This window comes from Glycine soja, chromosome 1 (assembly GCF_004193775.1).
Source record: "Glycine soja cultivar W05 chromosome 1, ASM419377v2, whole genome shotgun sequence".
In the NCBI taxonomy this organism is placed as follows: Eukaryota; Viridiplantae; Streptophyta; class Magnoliopsida; order Fabales; family Fabaceae; genus Glycine; species Glycine soja.
In genome coordinates, this window is record NC_041002.1 from 10,087,642 (window position 1) to 10,104,508 (window position 16,867).

The 16,867-nt window shown below is 32.2% G+C and overlaps 1 protein-coding gene across 1 annotated transcript; it reads left to right on the forward strand.

Moving 5' to 3' along the window:
• Positions 1-11,205: 11,205 nt before the first annotated feature.
• Positions 11,206-13,471, forward strand: LOC114403116. The gene is made up of 4 exons (XM_028365912.1): positions 11,206-11,449; positions 11,607-11,692; positions 11,787-11,853; positions 12,934-13,471. Exons 1-4 carry the CDS (start codon positions 11,347-11,349, stop codon positions 13,092-13,094), a joined length of 417 nt encoding a protein of 138 aa, XP_028221713.1. The 5' UTR covers positions 11,206-11,346; the 3' UTR covers positions 13,095-13,471.
• Positions 13,472-16,867: the final 3,396 nt, after the last annotated feature.

Consider the following 16,867-nt stretch of genomic DNA (forward strand, 5'->3'; position numbering starts at 1 on the left):
TTTAATTTGTACCTAACATTTAACTAGCATTCAATCACGCAAGGACGTAACCACATCGTCCTCATTTTCCATAACCACTTTACTAAAGAGAGCCAAAATTTCTATTGGCACAAATTGTTTTCAGTAATTGGACTCTACCAGCACCTTTAGCACGTCGTCGTCACATTTCAGCTCAATAATTTCAAATTCTAAAACTTTCTCAGAATACTCCAAATGACTAGGTTGTCGATAAAACAAACGCCTTACAACTTGGGATTCGTGAATCCCATGAGGAGGATTCCCTTTAGGTGCTACTTGCTTGATCAAATCCTTTAGTTGATCTATGCTACATCCTTTTGGAATATCAAATTTTTTCGGATTTATTCCGGTGAACGCATAACCCACAAAGTTGTTTTGGCGTGGCATGTTCCACCTTCCGTTGTAATACAGAACCGCATCATGTGTAGGGATGCTGGGGTGTTCAAGTAAGTTTAAAATTGCATCTGCTGTTTTACCAACGGTACATAACAACTCAATCGGTCCAACAAATGAAAATTGATCATTATACATTAACAAGGTGTTCACATCCATGTCATTTTTCAATTGCATACTTTCAAAGTGAATGTTGTTACCTGTATCTTCCACTGGTCGCCGGTAATGAATTTCATCCACAACTTGATTGTTGTTTAGCTGAAGGGTGTTGTGTATTCTACTTTTGAGAGTTGAAAAATCGCATAGGTTTGGTACTCGCATGGGCACTGGACTAGAACTTTGAAAATAAACCCCACACTCGTTGTGAATGACGGTTCCATTTGGAAAAATGAATGTCAACCTCGAGTTCACGATCGTCTGGGACGAAGTCTCTCCTAAGAATGCCATTGTTTATCGAAAATTAATTTGACAAACTCTGAATACCAGTTGCTGTTGAGTACCATGGACATCCCCATCTGTCATTTATATAGATGGCCCAGCCAGGCACATGGCTTCACTTTTACCAGACCCGTGACTATTTTAGATTTTGAAGCGTAAAACTAAAGCAACCTCCTGTCACGTCGTTCACTGTCGGGTCACATCAGTCATTGTCGTTTGACGTCATTAACTATTGTGTAACGTGAAACCCAGTTCACAGAACTGCTTATTTCATCAAACCTTGCGTGGAAGAGTCAGCAGAAGGAAGGCCCAAAACTCAAAAAAGTTGGTTTCGGGCCATGTAAACTTGCCTAAGTACCCTTGTTCGAGGTTTTTTTAAAATTATCTGGGAAAACCGTGAGACTCTCCAAAGGTGGCCTGTCTCATGTTTGCACGTCAACGAATCCAAAAAAAAATAATAGGAGACACCAGTTCATTCGAACAGGGCCTGCAACGGAAGGCTCAAAACTCAAAAAAGTTGGTTTCGGGCCATGTAAACTTGCCTAAGTGCCCCTGTTCGGGGTTTTTTTTAAATTATCTGGGAAAGTCGTGAGACTCTCCAAAGGTGACCTGTCTCATGTTTGCACGTCAACGAATCCAAAAAAAATAATAGGAGACACCGGTTCATTCGAACATAGCCTGCAACAGAAGGCCCAAAACTCAAAAAAGTTGGTTTTGGGTCATGTAAACTTGCCTAAGTACCCCAGTTCGAGGTTTTTTTTAAATTATCTGGGAAAGCCGTGAGACTCTCCAAAGGTGGCCTATCTCATGTTTCCATGTCAACGAATCCAAAAAAAAATAACAGCAGAGACCGGTTCATTCGAACAGGGCCTGCAACGGAAGACCCAAAACTCAAAAAAGTTGGTTTCGGGTCATGTAAACTTGCCTAAGTACCCCAGTTCGGGGTTTTTTTTTAAATTATCTGGGAAAGCCGTGAGACTCTCCAAAGATGGCCTATCTTATGTTTGCACGTCAACGAATCCAAAAAAAATAACAACAGAAACCGGTTCATTCGAATAGGGCCTGCAACGGAAGGCCAAAAACTCAAAAAGTTGGTTTCGGACCAACATTTCCTCTTTAGGGACGACACGTGGCCTGCTACTCTGGCCCTTATCTGGCATGTCCATCCTTCTTGGCGTGGCATTTAATTCATCGTCAGAAAAAACTGAAGGACACCTCGCTTGTTTCTCTTGCGGCCGCCACCGGTCTTGTCATCGTCAAAGGCGCCCTTGCGCTTGGCAGCAGAACCTTTTCCGGCGACCTCTTTGCCTTTTCCTTTGGCCTTGTTCGTCATTTCTACAAAGAATGCAATGAGACCAACGCCAATTGCATGGTCAGAGTTAGAGAAATGGAGAGAGGAAGAAGTGTGTGACTGGAGTGTGTGTAACTGTGAAGAACGAGGAGTCCAAAATTAATTTTACTGTAAAAAATTTGAGGAAAAATGTGACTGACACATATCATGCGGTGCGTAGAAGAATCGGCCATTGGTCAACTTCTGAGAGGAAAAATCATTTAACTAATACAAAATAATCTTAAAATTAACAAAATAATTTAACTAATTAACCCACGGAAGAACCTTCTTCCGTTGACTCTCGCGGAAGAAATTCTTCTGCGGAATTCCACGGAAGAAGGTTCTTCCGTAGTTCTTCTTCAGTTGACACTCGTGGAAGAATTCTTCCGCGGGACTCCATGGAAGAAGTTTGACAAAAACGCTCAAGGGCATTTTTGGGATTTTGAAAATTTGCTGGGTGCACCAACAATTCTGCTGGGTGCCCCTAGCAAATCCCAAATATTGATTGTTTTGGTAGCCTCATCCACTAGGATTACTTTAGTGGTTAAAAATTTGGATAATTTATACAAAATTTTAGATTTCAATTTCTTTAAGTGAAATAGGAAAAGATACAAGATAGTACATACATATTTTATTTTTCATCATGTATAAAATTATGGGTTAACAAAGTGTCACGCCTAAATTGGCCTTTAGCTTATAACGAGCTAATTTTATAAAATATATTTTTATAAGAGGAGGGATCAGTTTATAATGAGATAACTATATACAATATATAACATCTTCACCTTAAATAGTTGAAAACTAAGCAAAAGGAAGGACAAAGTCCCAAAAGAGAAGTTCTGACAAAATATTTGGAAACTCGAAAATATAACATGCTCATAAAAGTATAATACAAAATTAATGAATTTTATTCTCTATTCATATTTTTTTTATGTTGAATTGAGTTTGACTCATTTTCAATCTTATTTAAGATAATTCAATGATCTAAAAGTACAACACATAATCAACTTAAAAAAGTATTATATATTATAATTATTCAATATATAATACGTAATATACTTATAAAAATATAATTAAATGTTATATTCATTATATATAATATATTGATTAATTATTCGTTAAATTAAATTTATATTTACTAATTCTATATAACTTTTCATTTTTAGGAAAGCCATAAGATAATTTATTTTTATTTTTATTATATTATTTTAAAAAAGAATTAGGGTGAGTCCTATACACTTCACAACCAACATTATAAGAGTCTTCGCAGCATAGGGAAACAAAGAAAATAGAATAATTTGCATTTGGAGAAGGGAGTTTTCAAGGGACCTTTCAAAACGATTTTAAACATATATCAAATTGAATAGGAAAGTGAGATCGATTATAAGGGCAAATTGAGTAATTTAGCCTGAAAACAATGTAGACCTCGATAGTATTGCCACTTTTTCTTTAAATAAAGAAAGGCATAATAGTGCTATCATTTTGTAGTGGCCTTTTATAGCATTACCTAGAAATTCATACCTTCAAGATAGCCTTCGCATGCACGGATAGGTTTAGGCTAACACCTTGAAAATACTCTTTGTTTTTCCTTTAAAGAAATTAAAGAAAAAATGATTAGAATACTTAAGAGTAACATTTAAATAGGCAGAGCATATTGTTATTTGTTGGTGGTATTGGACAAATTTTTAACAAGTGTTAAGGTCATGTTCGAAGTATATGCTACTCGAGGAATATAGTTTGCAATGGAGATAATGTTTTGATATACTTTCAAGAATAGGATGGTGAATAAAATATATTTCGCTAAGTGGTGAAGGTGTATTTAAGTTGTTCGACGTTCGACTCTTATATATACGGTCATAAAGGTTGAAAACATACAGTATAAAAAAGGGGGGTCGGAAAACATTTGCACAAAACACTCTGCATACACCATAGACGCCCATCATCATAATCAAAAATAACTATTGGTTTCATGAATTGAGTGTATTAATTTTTTGGAGGGTCCAACTAAAATATTCTTTATAATTTATTAAAACACTACTCATATTACTTATCTTTGCAATTTTTATGCCTTCATTCATTATTAAATAAAAAGAAAGAAAATTATATGTAAACTTTTTTTATTGAGAATATGCAAAAAAAAAAAATTCTATGAATTTTTCATCAAATTTGAAAATTAATCATATTTTTACCGAATTATACTAAAAGTTGCAGAAAACTTTGTTAGAAAAAATTTGCAAAGAATCATAGAATTAATAGAAAAAAATTACAGATAAAAATCTACAAGAAAAATTTTATATTCAAGTCACACTGAATAAGTTTTCTGATACTAGAATTATTATATAAAGGTCATAGAAATTTTCCTAACTAAACTAAGAACCAAGTTATTATAACCTTCAGACAACAAGCAACAACACGCACAGGCCTTCATTTTTTTTTTCGCTGAATCACAGATCTTCATTCATATTTAACTACTCATATAATTATATTTTATATATAAAAAAATTTGGGGATGGGGGGCAAGGCCCTCCTTGGCTCCTTCTATGTTCCGCCACTATATATATATATATACTTTTAATCACTTACAAAACAAAATTACTCGAGTTTACACATCTTAGTCTAACTAACCATGTTTATAGATGGATGTGGATGAGTGTAAAATTTCGGATGTAAGTTTAGCTTTTTTTCATTTTTTTTAATCAGCAAAACAAAGTATATTCTAATTGTATGGGCACAAGGGGGAGTCCAAAACCCATTTACAAAGAGCTTGTAATGAGGTCCCCTGTATCATCACAACACCAGAGATGGATACATAATATTAATATGGAACCACATAAATATGCCATAACCAACCTAAATTAATTGCAAGACAAATTACTTCAGTTAAACTGTACATTATGTTGAGCTGTGTTTATTGGTCTACCCCTCCATATATGCTTACCACGATGTGTGACTCGGTTGATAACCATATATACATGTGAATGGTTTGATTACTTGTAATGTAGATAGATTGACTTAAAGTCATCCTTGTAAAGGTCATATTACCATAGGTTCGAGCAAGGGATTAGTGTGGCGCGGACAGCCGTGAAACAAAAGGAAATGTGTTTTTTCTGCACATATGATTTGTATATCTGTTTTTAATAGGTTTAGGGAAGAATTTGGACCACATCGATCATGGGCACATTGCTCTTAACTAGTTTTGACCGGCCAAGTCATTAGCTTTATTTAGATATTTTTCATTTCCACTTTTTATGTAATATTATTATTGATTAAATTAAGATGTATAGTTACAAAAGAAATCCCGTAAAAGAATATATTAAAGAAATAAACAAGGCGATTTTTTTTTATGTAATCTACAAGAACAATACTTATGGTTTTAGTATTATTTTGTGTATAATAAGGCTTATTTACTATTTTAGTTATCTAATTTGTTTTTGAAGTTCAATTTGATCTTTTTATTATTAATAAATTTAATTAAGTTCTCTAATTTCTAAAAATAATTCAATTAGGTTTTTTATTTGTAGAAGTATCAATTAGGTCTTTTGTTTTTCAAAATAGATTCAATTTGGTTCTATTTTTCTTTTATCTGCTCCAAAAAATTTAAAAAATAAGATCAAATTGAATTTATTTTGAAAATAAAAAGACTTAATTAAATATTTTAAGAAATTAGAGGACTTAATTAAACTTCAAAAATAAATTATTAGATAATCAAAATAGTAATCAAACCGTATAATGATGACAATATTGACAATTCAACATAGCTTGGAAATTGTATATAATAGCAACCATGAGAATTTGTATCTAATATTTTGTGTATATATAATAGGGGCAATAAATTAGAGTTTTACTTCAATTTTAATTTTTTTTTATAATAACGGCAATGGGAATCCAACCTAACTTTTCACGTATCAATTCCAATCTCTCATACCCGACCAATCATAGTAATTTTCTTTTGAAAATTTGTGTGATGATATAAATGCAAAACAACAAACCATTATTTTTAATTTGCGATAAAATAATCAACTTTGATAGTTAAGTTGCCTATTCATATTGTTGTGAATGCAAAAAGTAATATTTCGCATTAGATAATTTTATGTTTGGGAGGCATATTTGGACAAAAAGCTAACTCTCCTGAAACGCTGCGCCCTGATGTTTCATGAACTATGTTGCATCATGTGCCTAGCTTCGAAAACCGAAAGTCTTTCTACGGGTTGATAAATTATGTGTGCTTTTGAATATGACATGGAAGCAAGACATGCTAAGCTTATCATAAATTTGATTCATTTCGCAGTTCCCACAACTAATTATAAAATCCACGAACGTTGTAGCATTTTCTTGACTTGCATGAATGTCGGTCCACTTGGGTGAGTTTCGAGGGCCTTAAATGGTGGTAGTATGCATGGTAGAACAATATAGTAACCCCGTACAGTTGTACAACTGTTGCGGCATGTGAATCTTAGAAATTTCAGTTTACTATGTTCTTGATGACTTCCTAGGTAGGCAGTCTGCTATTGGTAGAAAGTTCCATTCAGATAGTTATTTTTTATCTTCTTGACAACAACATATCACTACAGCCAAAATAACTATGGCTATTATTAGATTTCCGTGTTGAGTGCTTTAAATGTAGTTCAGAGAGTACATTCGGTTTTATGATATGTTTAGTTATCTTTAATTAAAATTTATGTTATATGTTATTTTTAATTTATTATGTTTTATTTTCACATTTTTAAAGAAATTTAATTGAAACTATTTAATTTTATTAATCTCAAGTAAAATATAAAATTATTTCTAAAATATGATTCATTAGAATTTAATATGATGAATAAAGTAGAATTGCTATTAAATGATGATTATTTTTGGAATGATATTATTAAAAATGGGTGAAATTAATTATAAGAAATATATATATATATATATATATGAGTTTAGAGGGAGTAGTGTTTTTTCATTTTAATATATTAAGTTTTAGAAGTTTAACTTTAAATTTGGAAAGTTTTATCGCTATATTAAATTTTAAAAGTTTGATTTTGATCATTTTAATCTTTTCTTTTACTATTTTGTTAAAAATATCAATCTTTCATTCATGTTTTAAATTTTGACAGAACACTAAATATAAGTAAAATAATTTATTTAAAATAGTGATGGTTAAAATAACTAATTATTTTAAAATTTAAAACATTGACGATCTCAAAACACTAATGTTTCTAACGGAAAAGTAAATAAATTATAAATTAAAATCAAACTTTCAAAAACATAAAATATTAAAATAAAATTTTAAAACTTAATGTATCAGATGAAACTTTCAAAGACATAAAAAATTAAAATAAAACTTTTAAAACTTAACATGTGAAAGTAAAAAAAAAAAACACTAAAATATAATGAATTAAAATAACATGTAAACTTAAAAATATATTCATATATACACTTATATTTTGTGTCAAACCATGTTTTCATAAAAGAAAGACAAAAGTTCATTTTGCAAACTTATATGTAGTCTGCAAAATAAAAATTTATCAAATTTAACTCAACAATGCACTGTATTTTTAGACATTCCACTTTCTGAAATCTAAACTCTTTAGCAAGAAAAAGGTTTGCACAAAAAATACGAATTGATACCGTGTTGTTATCTCTTTTCTAAATGACTATAAATTATACATATGTAATATGATTTTTTTTACGAAAAAACAAATTCGTGATGCTTAGACGAAATCAGTTTTGTAGTATTTATTATTAATTTATATTTTTAAATTTTAATTTTAATATTATTAGTTCATATAATATTAACATTATTCAATTAATTTAGTAACAGTAAATATTTGTGGAATTTAATTTCTTGTTTAAGTTATATATATTTATATATCAAATAAAGCCTAGTCATTTTAGTCATTTTAGTATTGTTGGATATAAAGGTCGGAATTTAACTTTCACCTTCAATAATTTATTAATTACTAACTTAATTTTATTCGTCACCTCGGTGTGTCACATCATTACTAAGTCAATATGAGATAAATAGCAAGTTAATATGTGTGTTGGATAACATGTCAACTTTCACAATAATGTCATATCAAGTAAATTTATTAAATACTTAATAGAGGATGGATAAAGAGACTTAATTGTAAATGAAAAGTAAGTTGGGAGACCCAATTGGTGATGCAATTGTAATAAGAGGACTAATATTGCATAAATGCAATAGCTGAGAGACTAAATTAAAGTGTAATTAATAGTTAACGCTTTAAATTTAAATTTATGGAGTTATAACTTATAGGCTTATTTAATTACATTTTATGTCATCCATCTTTCAGTTTTTGTGAATTTTGTAATTAAATTATGAAATTTGTATATTTTATCATCTAACTTTTGAAATTTTGTATTTTGTGACCTTTTTTTGTTATATTTTGTCTCTCAACTTGTAAAGTTTCATGCATTTTATTAACCAACTTTTTGAAATTTTACACGTTTGACCTCTTATATTATAATTAGTCATTTTTGTTTTGATATTTGAGTGAAAAAATGTGTGAAATTTTGAAAGTTGGGTGAAAAATTTGCAAAAAATAGTTAGATCTTAAAATAGGAAAAATTTCAATAGTTGAGTGACAAAATGGACAAATTTCATAATTTGATGATAAAATTTACAAAATCCTAAAAGATGGATAGAAAAAAGTGCAATTAAGCCAACTTATTATGGTGTTAGAGTGTTGGGATATAATTACAAGAGTTTTAAAAATGATAAGGACCTTTAAAATTGATTTTACCAGTAGAGAGTTAATTAAAAATCCAATAAAATTATAAGGACATTCAGATTATTTCTTAGATGATAGGTTAGCACGGACAGAGTCAGGTTGGATTGGCTGGGGGGGCAAACTAAAGTCCATCTAATTAATAAACATTTAAACATCAAATTTCATAAAAAAATTACAATTATATATTATTTTAAATAATCTAAAAAACATATAAAAGATATATTTATATGTAAGAAAAATGAAATTTCTCTATGTATAGACTGAATATTATACATGTCAATCATCATTTCATATGTCATTAAGAATCTTGATGAATTTGTAATAATAAGTGATATCTAAGCTATCAATATTTTTTTAAGATTTTTAATTAATTATGTTCTAAAAATATACTAACTTGGAATAAGTTATGTTACAAATCAAATTATCTTTTACGATAATAGTAATCAATAATTATTAAAGAAGAATTTGTCTTCTGATGGTTGAAAAACAAAAAATGGATATTTTGTCATTGCTAAGAATTATGTTTGGACCTATACACTTGAGACCAAAAATACGATAGAACCTCGAAAATAGCAAGAAGAACAAACAAAATGAGAAAAATATAAAATAATAGTAATAATAAAAAAATATTTATTGACTGCCTTAATGTTCAAATTTGTCCTATTAACAAATGTTAATAAATAGCCTTTAATTGTTAAACCAATTATAATTAAAACAATATAAAGAAAATACTAATAAAGTCATTTGGTCGTAAATACAATCATGGGAAAGACTATTAAAAAGGAATATAAATGATACTCGAATATTTTATCTTCAAAAAAATATTATTATCTTGATAATAAAGACTTTAAAAAGGAATAAAATGTTTTACAAAAATTAGAAAAGATAAACAAAACTTAAATATCAATTTTATACAGTAAAATTTCAAATAAAAATACTAAATAAAAGTAATTACCTATTTTTTTTTTCTATGGGCTAATCAACCCAGAAACGCAAGATTCACTGCTGATTGAGAAGCTAAAATTAAACATCTCCAACAGCAATGAAGACACAAACTGAGAGTGAAAAGAAAAAGACAATTCCCAACCCAAGGTTCAAATCAAGTTTGACAATTTTTTTTTTACCTAATATACATATAAAAATTTACAATTGAAAATTTTCAGGCCCCACAGCTACAAATAGCTCCATTCAGGTTAGGAAACATACTCATTAAATAGATTTTTAATATATGATATAATAATACTTTCATTATTTTCCTAAAAATAATACTTTCATTATTAATAAAATTTATATTTTTGTCTCCTTTAATGTATATGTTCCTTCTTTTTTGAAGACAAAAAGAGCTATGTTATTGATGGTACACTACTATTCAGCACAAGGTGTGCAGAACAGTAGTGGATAGCAATACACAAACAATCTTTATGCACCTAATATAAAATTGAAAAATCACTAAATCAATAATCCGCAAAGTGAGTATAATGAGTCAATATTGGGCTATGCATAGCACAAATAAATAATTAATAATGACATATTAATTTTAGGTGAATTTACGCATTGAAAATGTCGTATGACTAGGAGTCAAGAATTTAAACCACAATATATTCAATAATTGGTGGTCTATATATCTCACACGTTAGTATACGTAAGGATAAAGGACTAAAGAGAGAATGCTACCATAGTCTCTTATACAGTTTAATGGATAAAAATTTCCATATATAACAGATAAACTGATCGTCCCTATCACTGACATCATTGAAGGGAGAGTATAGTATAACTGCCTATCTCATTAAGTAATAGTTCAAAATATATATATATCTTTAGTTCCTGTAATAGAAATATTTGATGAAACTCTGATCATATCAAATCAATATGTTCCTTCTTTCTACAGGCAAGAAAAGATGGAACTGCTATTGAATCTAGAATGAGTATTATTAGCATATGTGGTTGAATAGAAATTTGAGACTGGTTTCTACTAATTTCTTCTTCACATGTAGTCAAGTTTCATTAATTTTTTTTATAAATTGAAAAATATAACTATATGTTACATAAAAAAATTAGTTGAGATCATAGTGGTCCTAGCAGGGATATGTTGAGGTTGAGGGAGTGATGCACTGAGATAAAGCATCGTTAAAACTGGAAGTAAGAAACCAATTAATAAGGGCCCTACAGCATTAGCTGAAAAAAACAACCTGAATTGCGTGAAGCCTCCTAAAAAAGTAAAAAGTTATGAAATATGAATATTTAAGATTTTCCTGTACTTGTTTCGGAACTCTGAATTTTGTGCTTTGTGTTTGCTCTCTCTCTCTCTCTCTCTCTCATGCCCTTGTCAGGGTGAGGTTTCCTTCTTGGTTTTGTATATAAGCTTAACCTACCTACAGCTGAAGAAAGTATCTTCTTGTGCAATACCCTCTGAAGAAATTAAAGAACTTGATGGAGCTGATAATCATCATCACTCTTCTTAGCTTTTCTTTCTCTTATCTAATACCAACTTCTTCTTCCCAAATTCAATTGGAACCTTCACTCCAACTTGAAGGTAAGAACCTACTCTCTTTAGTCTTTATCTACTTGTTCAAGAACTTTTTATAACTGATCGATTAAGTTTCTGAATTCTTGTTTAGTCCTTATATATTATCATGAATCTATTAAAAGAAAGTCCTTATGAATCACTCTTCATATTCTTCCTTATATAGATGGTAATACAGGAGCAGTAGTCAATACAAACCTGCAGCTTTCTGATCTTCCAACAATTCCTAGAAAGCTAAGATTCACTGAGAAGGTACTGCATGAATCAAAAGAAGCTTCTTTTAGTCTTCTCATATTTTTTTTTATCTATGTTTATGTTATTTATTCCTTAATTTTCCAAAAATTAGGTTAAAGAAGTTGATGAAGCTAGAGATCTTGCATCAAACAAGCAGCAGGAGGGTTCCTTTGCTTCAGGTAATGATCAACAAAAATGACTAGTTATTAATATATACTACTTAAAACAAATCATGTTGGACTCAGTTATTCAAAGCAAAGTTTTCTTGTTGATTCTAGCTTGTATGCCCGTGTAATATTTCATATCTCAAAAGCTTTTCATGAGTACTAGGTAATCCGCAGTCTCTATTTACTTTCCAAGGTTCATGCATCAAATCAAGTGAGGTTTTATCAACCTAGGGGGTAAACAAAGACGTGGAAAATGAAAAGTGGTGAAAAGAGTAGCATATGTGGACTTTAGTGTTCAACATATCTACCTTCTGGCCCACCCTTTCTTTTCTATGTGTTATCACTGCTACAAACATTTTCATTCACAGCAACTCAAAGAACGTGTTCCTCTCCAAGTCAATATTACTTTGCCTATCTTATCAGTGTTCAGTGTTTGACATGAATGCATGTCTTTATGTGCATATATATATATATATATATATATATATATATATATATATTCCTCTTCGTTAAATGTTCAGGTATTATTTTTTTCTTCCTTCTTTCTATCTTGGGAAAAATCAAAATATATATTGAGTACAAGTTTTATCCTAGCTTTAGTTGTGAACAAGAAATTCCCTTTGATAATTTTAGAGGTGTATTGATCGTTGCTTGAGTGGTGTATTGATCTTCAGTCATCTACGAAATCTTGGAACAATAACAATAATTATTGGCATAACGGGTTAGAAAGTAGAATAACTCTTGTATATAAGTATAACCAAATTACTTTCTTGTTAAATAAAAAAAAAAATGGAGTTTCAAAAAGTCAAAATTGAATTCAGGAGTCATGCGAACTGGTCACGTATATTATGCCATCAATGAGCTGAAACCCCCCTTTTGGCATATCTCCAAAAGTAATAATGCTTTTGGGTTTTATAATTGAGCCTAAATAATTATAAGTGATACAATAATATCATATATATATATGTAATCCAAAAAGGAAACGTATTATATATATTTGATTTGAATCCACTCATGTACTATACGTTAATTTAATTTAAAATACTAGATTCATTAATTCAACATGTTTATGAAATTATGCAACTTTTACAGGGAAGCAATACCATAGAAAGCAAAACATGGTGCTTGGGAAAAAGGGGACAAGACAAGAATGGATGGAGGTGGATGACCCTTCACAATACTTTACTGTGGATTATACCCGAGTGAGAAGACGACGTCCCATACACAACAAGCAATTGCCGGTTGGTCCATAAGCACGATGAAGAGAAGATAACCTGTTTTCACTCTGATTGGTCTTGATGAAGCTAGTAGTTACATACAACTTAGGAGGCCTTTTAGGTTACAATTTTGCCAAATGTGTGTAATTAGCTAGGAATGTCTGGAGTGTGTCTTATGACCTCACTTTTGCCTATAGTGGCCAGCATTAGGGAGCAAAACCCAAAACTTGTAAGAAAACTAGGACTTCACCTAACTAACAAGTACTGTTAGGTAATTATTCTCAATGAATTATTTGTTTTTCTTTTCCTTGGTGTTAGTAGTCAAATGGGTTTCCTATGGCCAACATTTCGTAAAACATGGTCTCGGAAAGTCAATTTTGGATTTGTATATTAGGTGGAACCCAACATAACGTGCTAGATTATCATCCTAATTTGACGCGACATTGTCATCCAATGTATTTGGTGAAACCCACGATATATAAGAGCGTGTACTTCTTGTCTTGGACAAAAAAAGAGAAAGTTAAGAAGGAAAAAGAGAGTTAAATCATAAAATCAAATGGAAGCATGAAGAAATTGAACAGAAGCTTAAAAGAGTTCTAGGAAGAAGAAAGGGAATTTGGGATAGAAAAATAACTTTGATTCAATGAATTATTGCTTTTGTGTAGTTTAGTTGTTACTACAAGCTTTTATACATATAGGAAGTTAGTTACAAGTCTAACTAACTACTAACAATCATAACCAACTATCAACTACTTTCTAACCATATTTGACTCTATAATGAATGACTTCTAATATGGCTAATATCTCCCCTCTAGCTCGAGAATGTATGTTTGACATTCCTAGCTTGCAATTGAGAAATTGGAATACACTAGGTACAAACCAATTCATCAATAAGTTTTTGGCGCCTTTACAAACTAATTTTCTTTAACTTCTTTTATTAATAAAATATTCATCTATATAAGTACAAACAAAGTTCATGTGAATTCGACACTCAGACTTCTATTTTTACTTTACTACTTGAGACGCATTGGTGCACTTGCCAATTCATCAACAAGTTTTTGACGTCATTGTCAGGGACTTTGTTCTTTTGTACTTGGTATTTTGGATATTCTTTTTTAATTGTTATTTTTTCTTAATTTTTCAAATTTAAATGAAAAAAAGAAGAAATATCTTTTTCTTATGAGTCTATGCTTGCAGGGTGAAACCTCAGAAGAACTTGATCCATGGAAGATATTTTAAAGAGGTGATTTGAGAATGTTGAAAGCATACAATTAGAGGTTATTCACCCACCATTGGTAAATTGTGATTTTTGTGGAGAAGAGCATTTCAATAATAATTGTCACTTTGGTATATCCGTCTGTCACCTGACGCATGGGTCAGGATCAACAGATGTTGTGAGACCAAAAGAGTCTCGGTCGGAAGAAGCTGACATCTTCGGAAAGGGCACAGACAATCACATTGGTCTCCGCTTGTCAATCAGATTTGGGGTCTCCAAACGATGAGGTGCAGATAATCGTAAGGCGTCTCCGCATGCTACCGGACTCACGGGTCACGATAGTAGGATGGGGTGGTCGACAAAAGTGGGGCTTTTGCTCCTACGTATCCTCAATTTGAGATGAGGAACTCAGACTTACGTAGTTCTTGCTTTTGTGAGACTAAAATAGTCTCAGTGTTCTTTCACTAAAATGCGAACATGCTTTAGTAAAGAAACAAAACCTCCAACTAATCAGAACAACATATAATTTTTGGTGAAAAACAATGTGTCTATAGGGGAAGGAGAGTATGCTGATAAAATTTTCTCATAACCACAAATGAGATTTTGGATAACAGCATTTCATTTCAGTTGACAGATTAAGTCAAACGACTCCTATTTTTGATAACTCACTTCTCTCTCAAAAAGACAAACTTTCAGGAATGATAAAATGAGGTCACATGAATGTCTATATTTTTATTTGAAAACACAGTCAATCAAATGCTTTTTTCTTTTTCTTTTTGAACTTTTCTGTTTTACTCCTTGTTTATGGAACCCTCACCAAATGTATAGCACGAGTAATTTCTGATTGAACGGTCTTGGAAGTCAAAAAACTTAGGAGCACAGGTCGCTTGAGCAAACAAACCAATGGCTTACACTCACATTCCGATGGAAGTTGAATAAGCAAAGATGTAATTGTGAGAGGATGAGAGAGACAAGGATGTCAAATTTATCCATTTATTTAGCATTGTAACTGAGGTTTACAATAATGGCATAAACTTGAAACTCCTAATGAGTCATTAGAGACATCTAGCATCAACCTTCAAATTGCCCCATGTGTGGCATCTCTTGTGAATGTCAGGATTCATAAGTGATTCTCCTCAAATTTCAACCAACCTGCATCAATTAGACCTTGCACCTTATGCTTCAGGGTCCTACAATTCTCAACGGAATGCCCTGGGGCCCCTCCATGATAAGCACATGTTGCGTTCAAGTCGTATCCTCGGAAAAATGGAGGTTAAGGAACCTTGGTTGGGGTTATGGCAACCATTGAATTATCGAGTAGATATGGGAGCAAGTCAGCATAGGACACTGGAATTGGGGTGAATTCTACAGGCTTTTTTGCTGCAAAATTCATTTCTTGGTTGGTGTTTTGGTTTGAAATTGGCATTGGATGTGCGGCCAGCAAACTTTGTGGATGATTTGGGGATAGCCTTTGTGGATGATTGGTGGTAGGTAATAAGAAGGGTCGATATTGGCTGAGCGATGACATTGTTGGGCTGGTGGGAAGTTTGGCCATGTAGGAATGACAACCACAACATGGGTTCCTTCCTCATTCTCATCCTCTTCATTTGCCCTAGTTTTCTCACTCATCAAAGCAGGATGATCAAATTTTCCTCTTTTTAAACCCACTCCGATCCTTTTGCCGGCAAAGACCAAATCCGCAAAGCTTGAAGATGCGTACCCCACCATTTTTTCCATAGCAAAACACTGGTAATGTGTCTACTATTATTGTGATCATCTCCTTCTCCGTCAATGGAGGTGCCGTTTGAGCTGCCAAGTCTCTCCACCTTTGGGCATATTCTTTTAAAGATTCATGCCCCTTTTTACCCATGTTCTGTAGTTGCATCCTATCCAGAGCCATATCAGAATTATACTGATACTGCCTAATGAAGGCAACCATTAGGTCCTTCCAAGAATGGACTCGGGAAGGTTCCAAGTTAGTGTACCAGGTGACAGCTACCCCAATAAGACTTTCTTGGAAGAAATGTATTAGCAGTTTCTCATTTTTTGCATATGCCCCCATCTTCCGACAATACATCTTTAGATGGTTCTTGGGGCAAGTAGTCCCCTTGTACTTGTCAAAGTCTGACACCTTGAACTTGGGAAGGGTGACGATATTGAGTACTAGGAACAACTCTTCTAGGTTAGCAAAGGCATAATCTCTGCCTCCTTCAATGGCCCTGAGCCTTTCCTCTAGATGATCCAACTTTCCCATTTATGCCATAGGAGGAGGGTTTTTACCCGCTGTGGAATGCAAGGGGTGTGGTTGTGGGTGATACTGAGGGCCCTCCAAAGTGTTTTGCAGGGGTATATCGCCAAATACTTGCCCTTCAGTGGCATATCCGAGGCGAGGCTCGAAGTCGGCTAGATTGTGATGGGATATTTCATGTGTCTCCCCCATGGGTTGAGAGACATGTGCATGATCATCTTGAGGTTGTTGGCTATCAATGAGTATATGAGTGGAGTTATTGACATTCTCATTGGGTGGAGTATAGTTCGGAGGCAAACCATATGGCGAAAAAACATGCTTGTTCTAGACTTGCACAAAATGAGG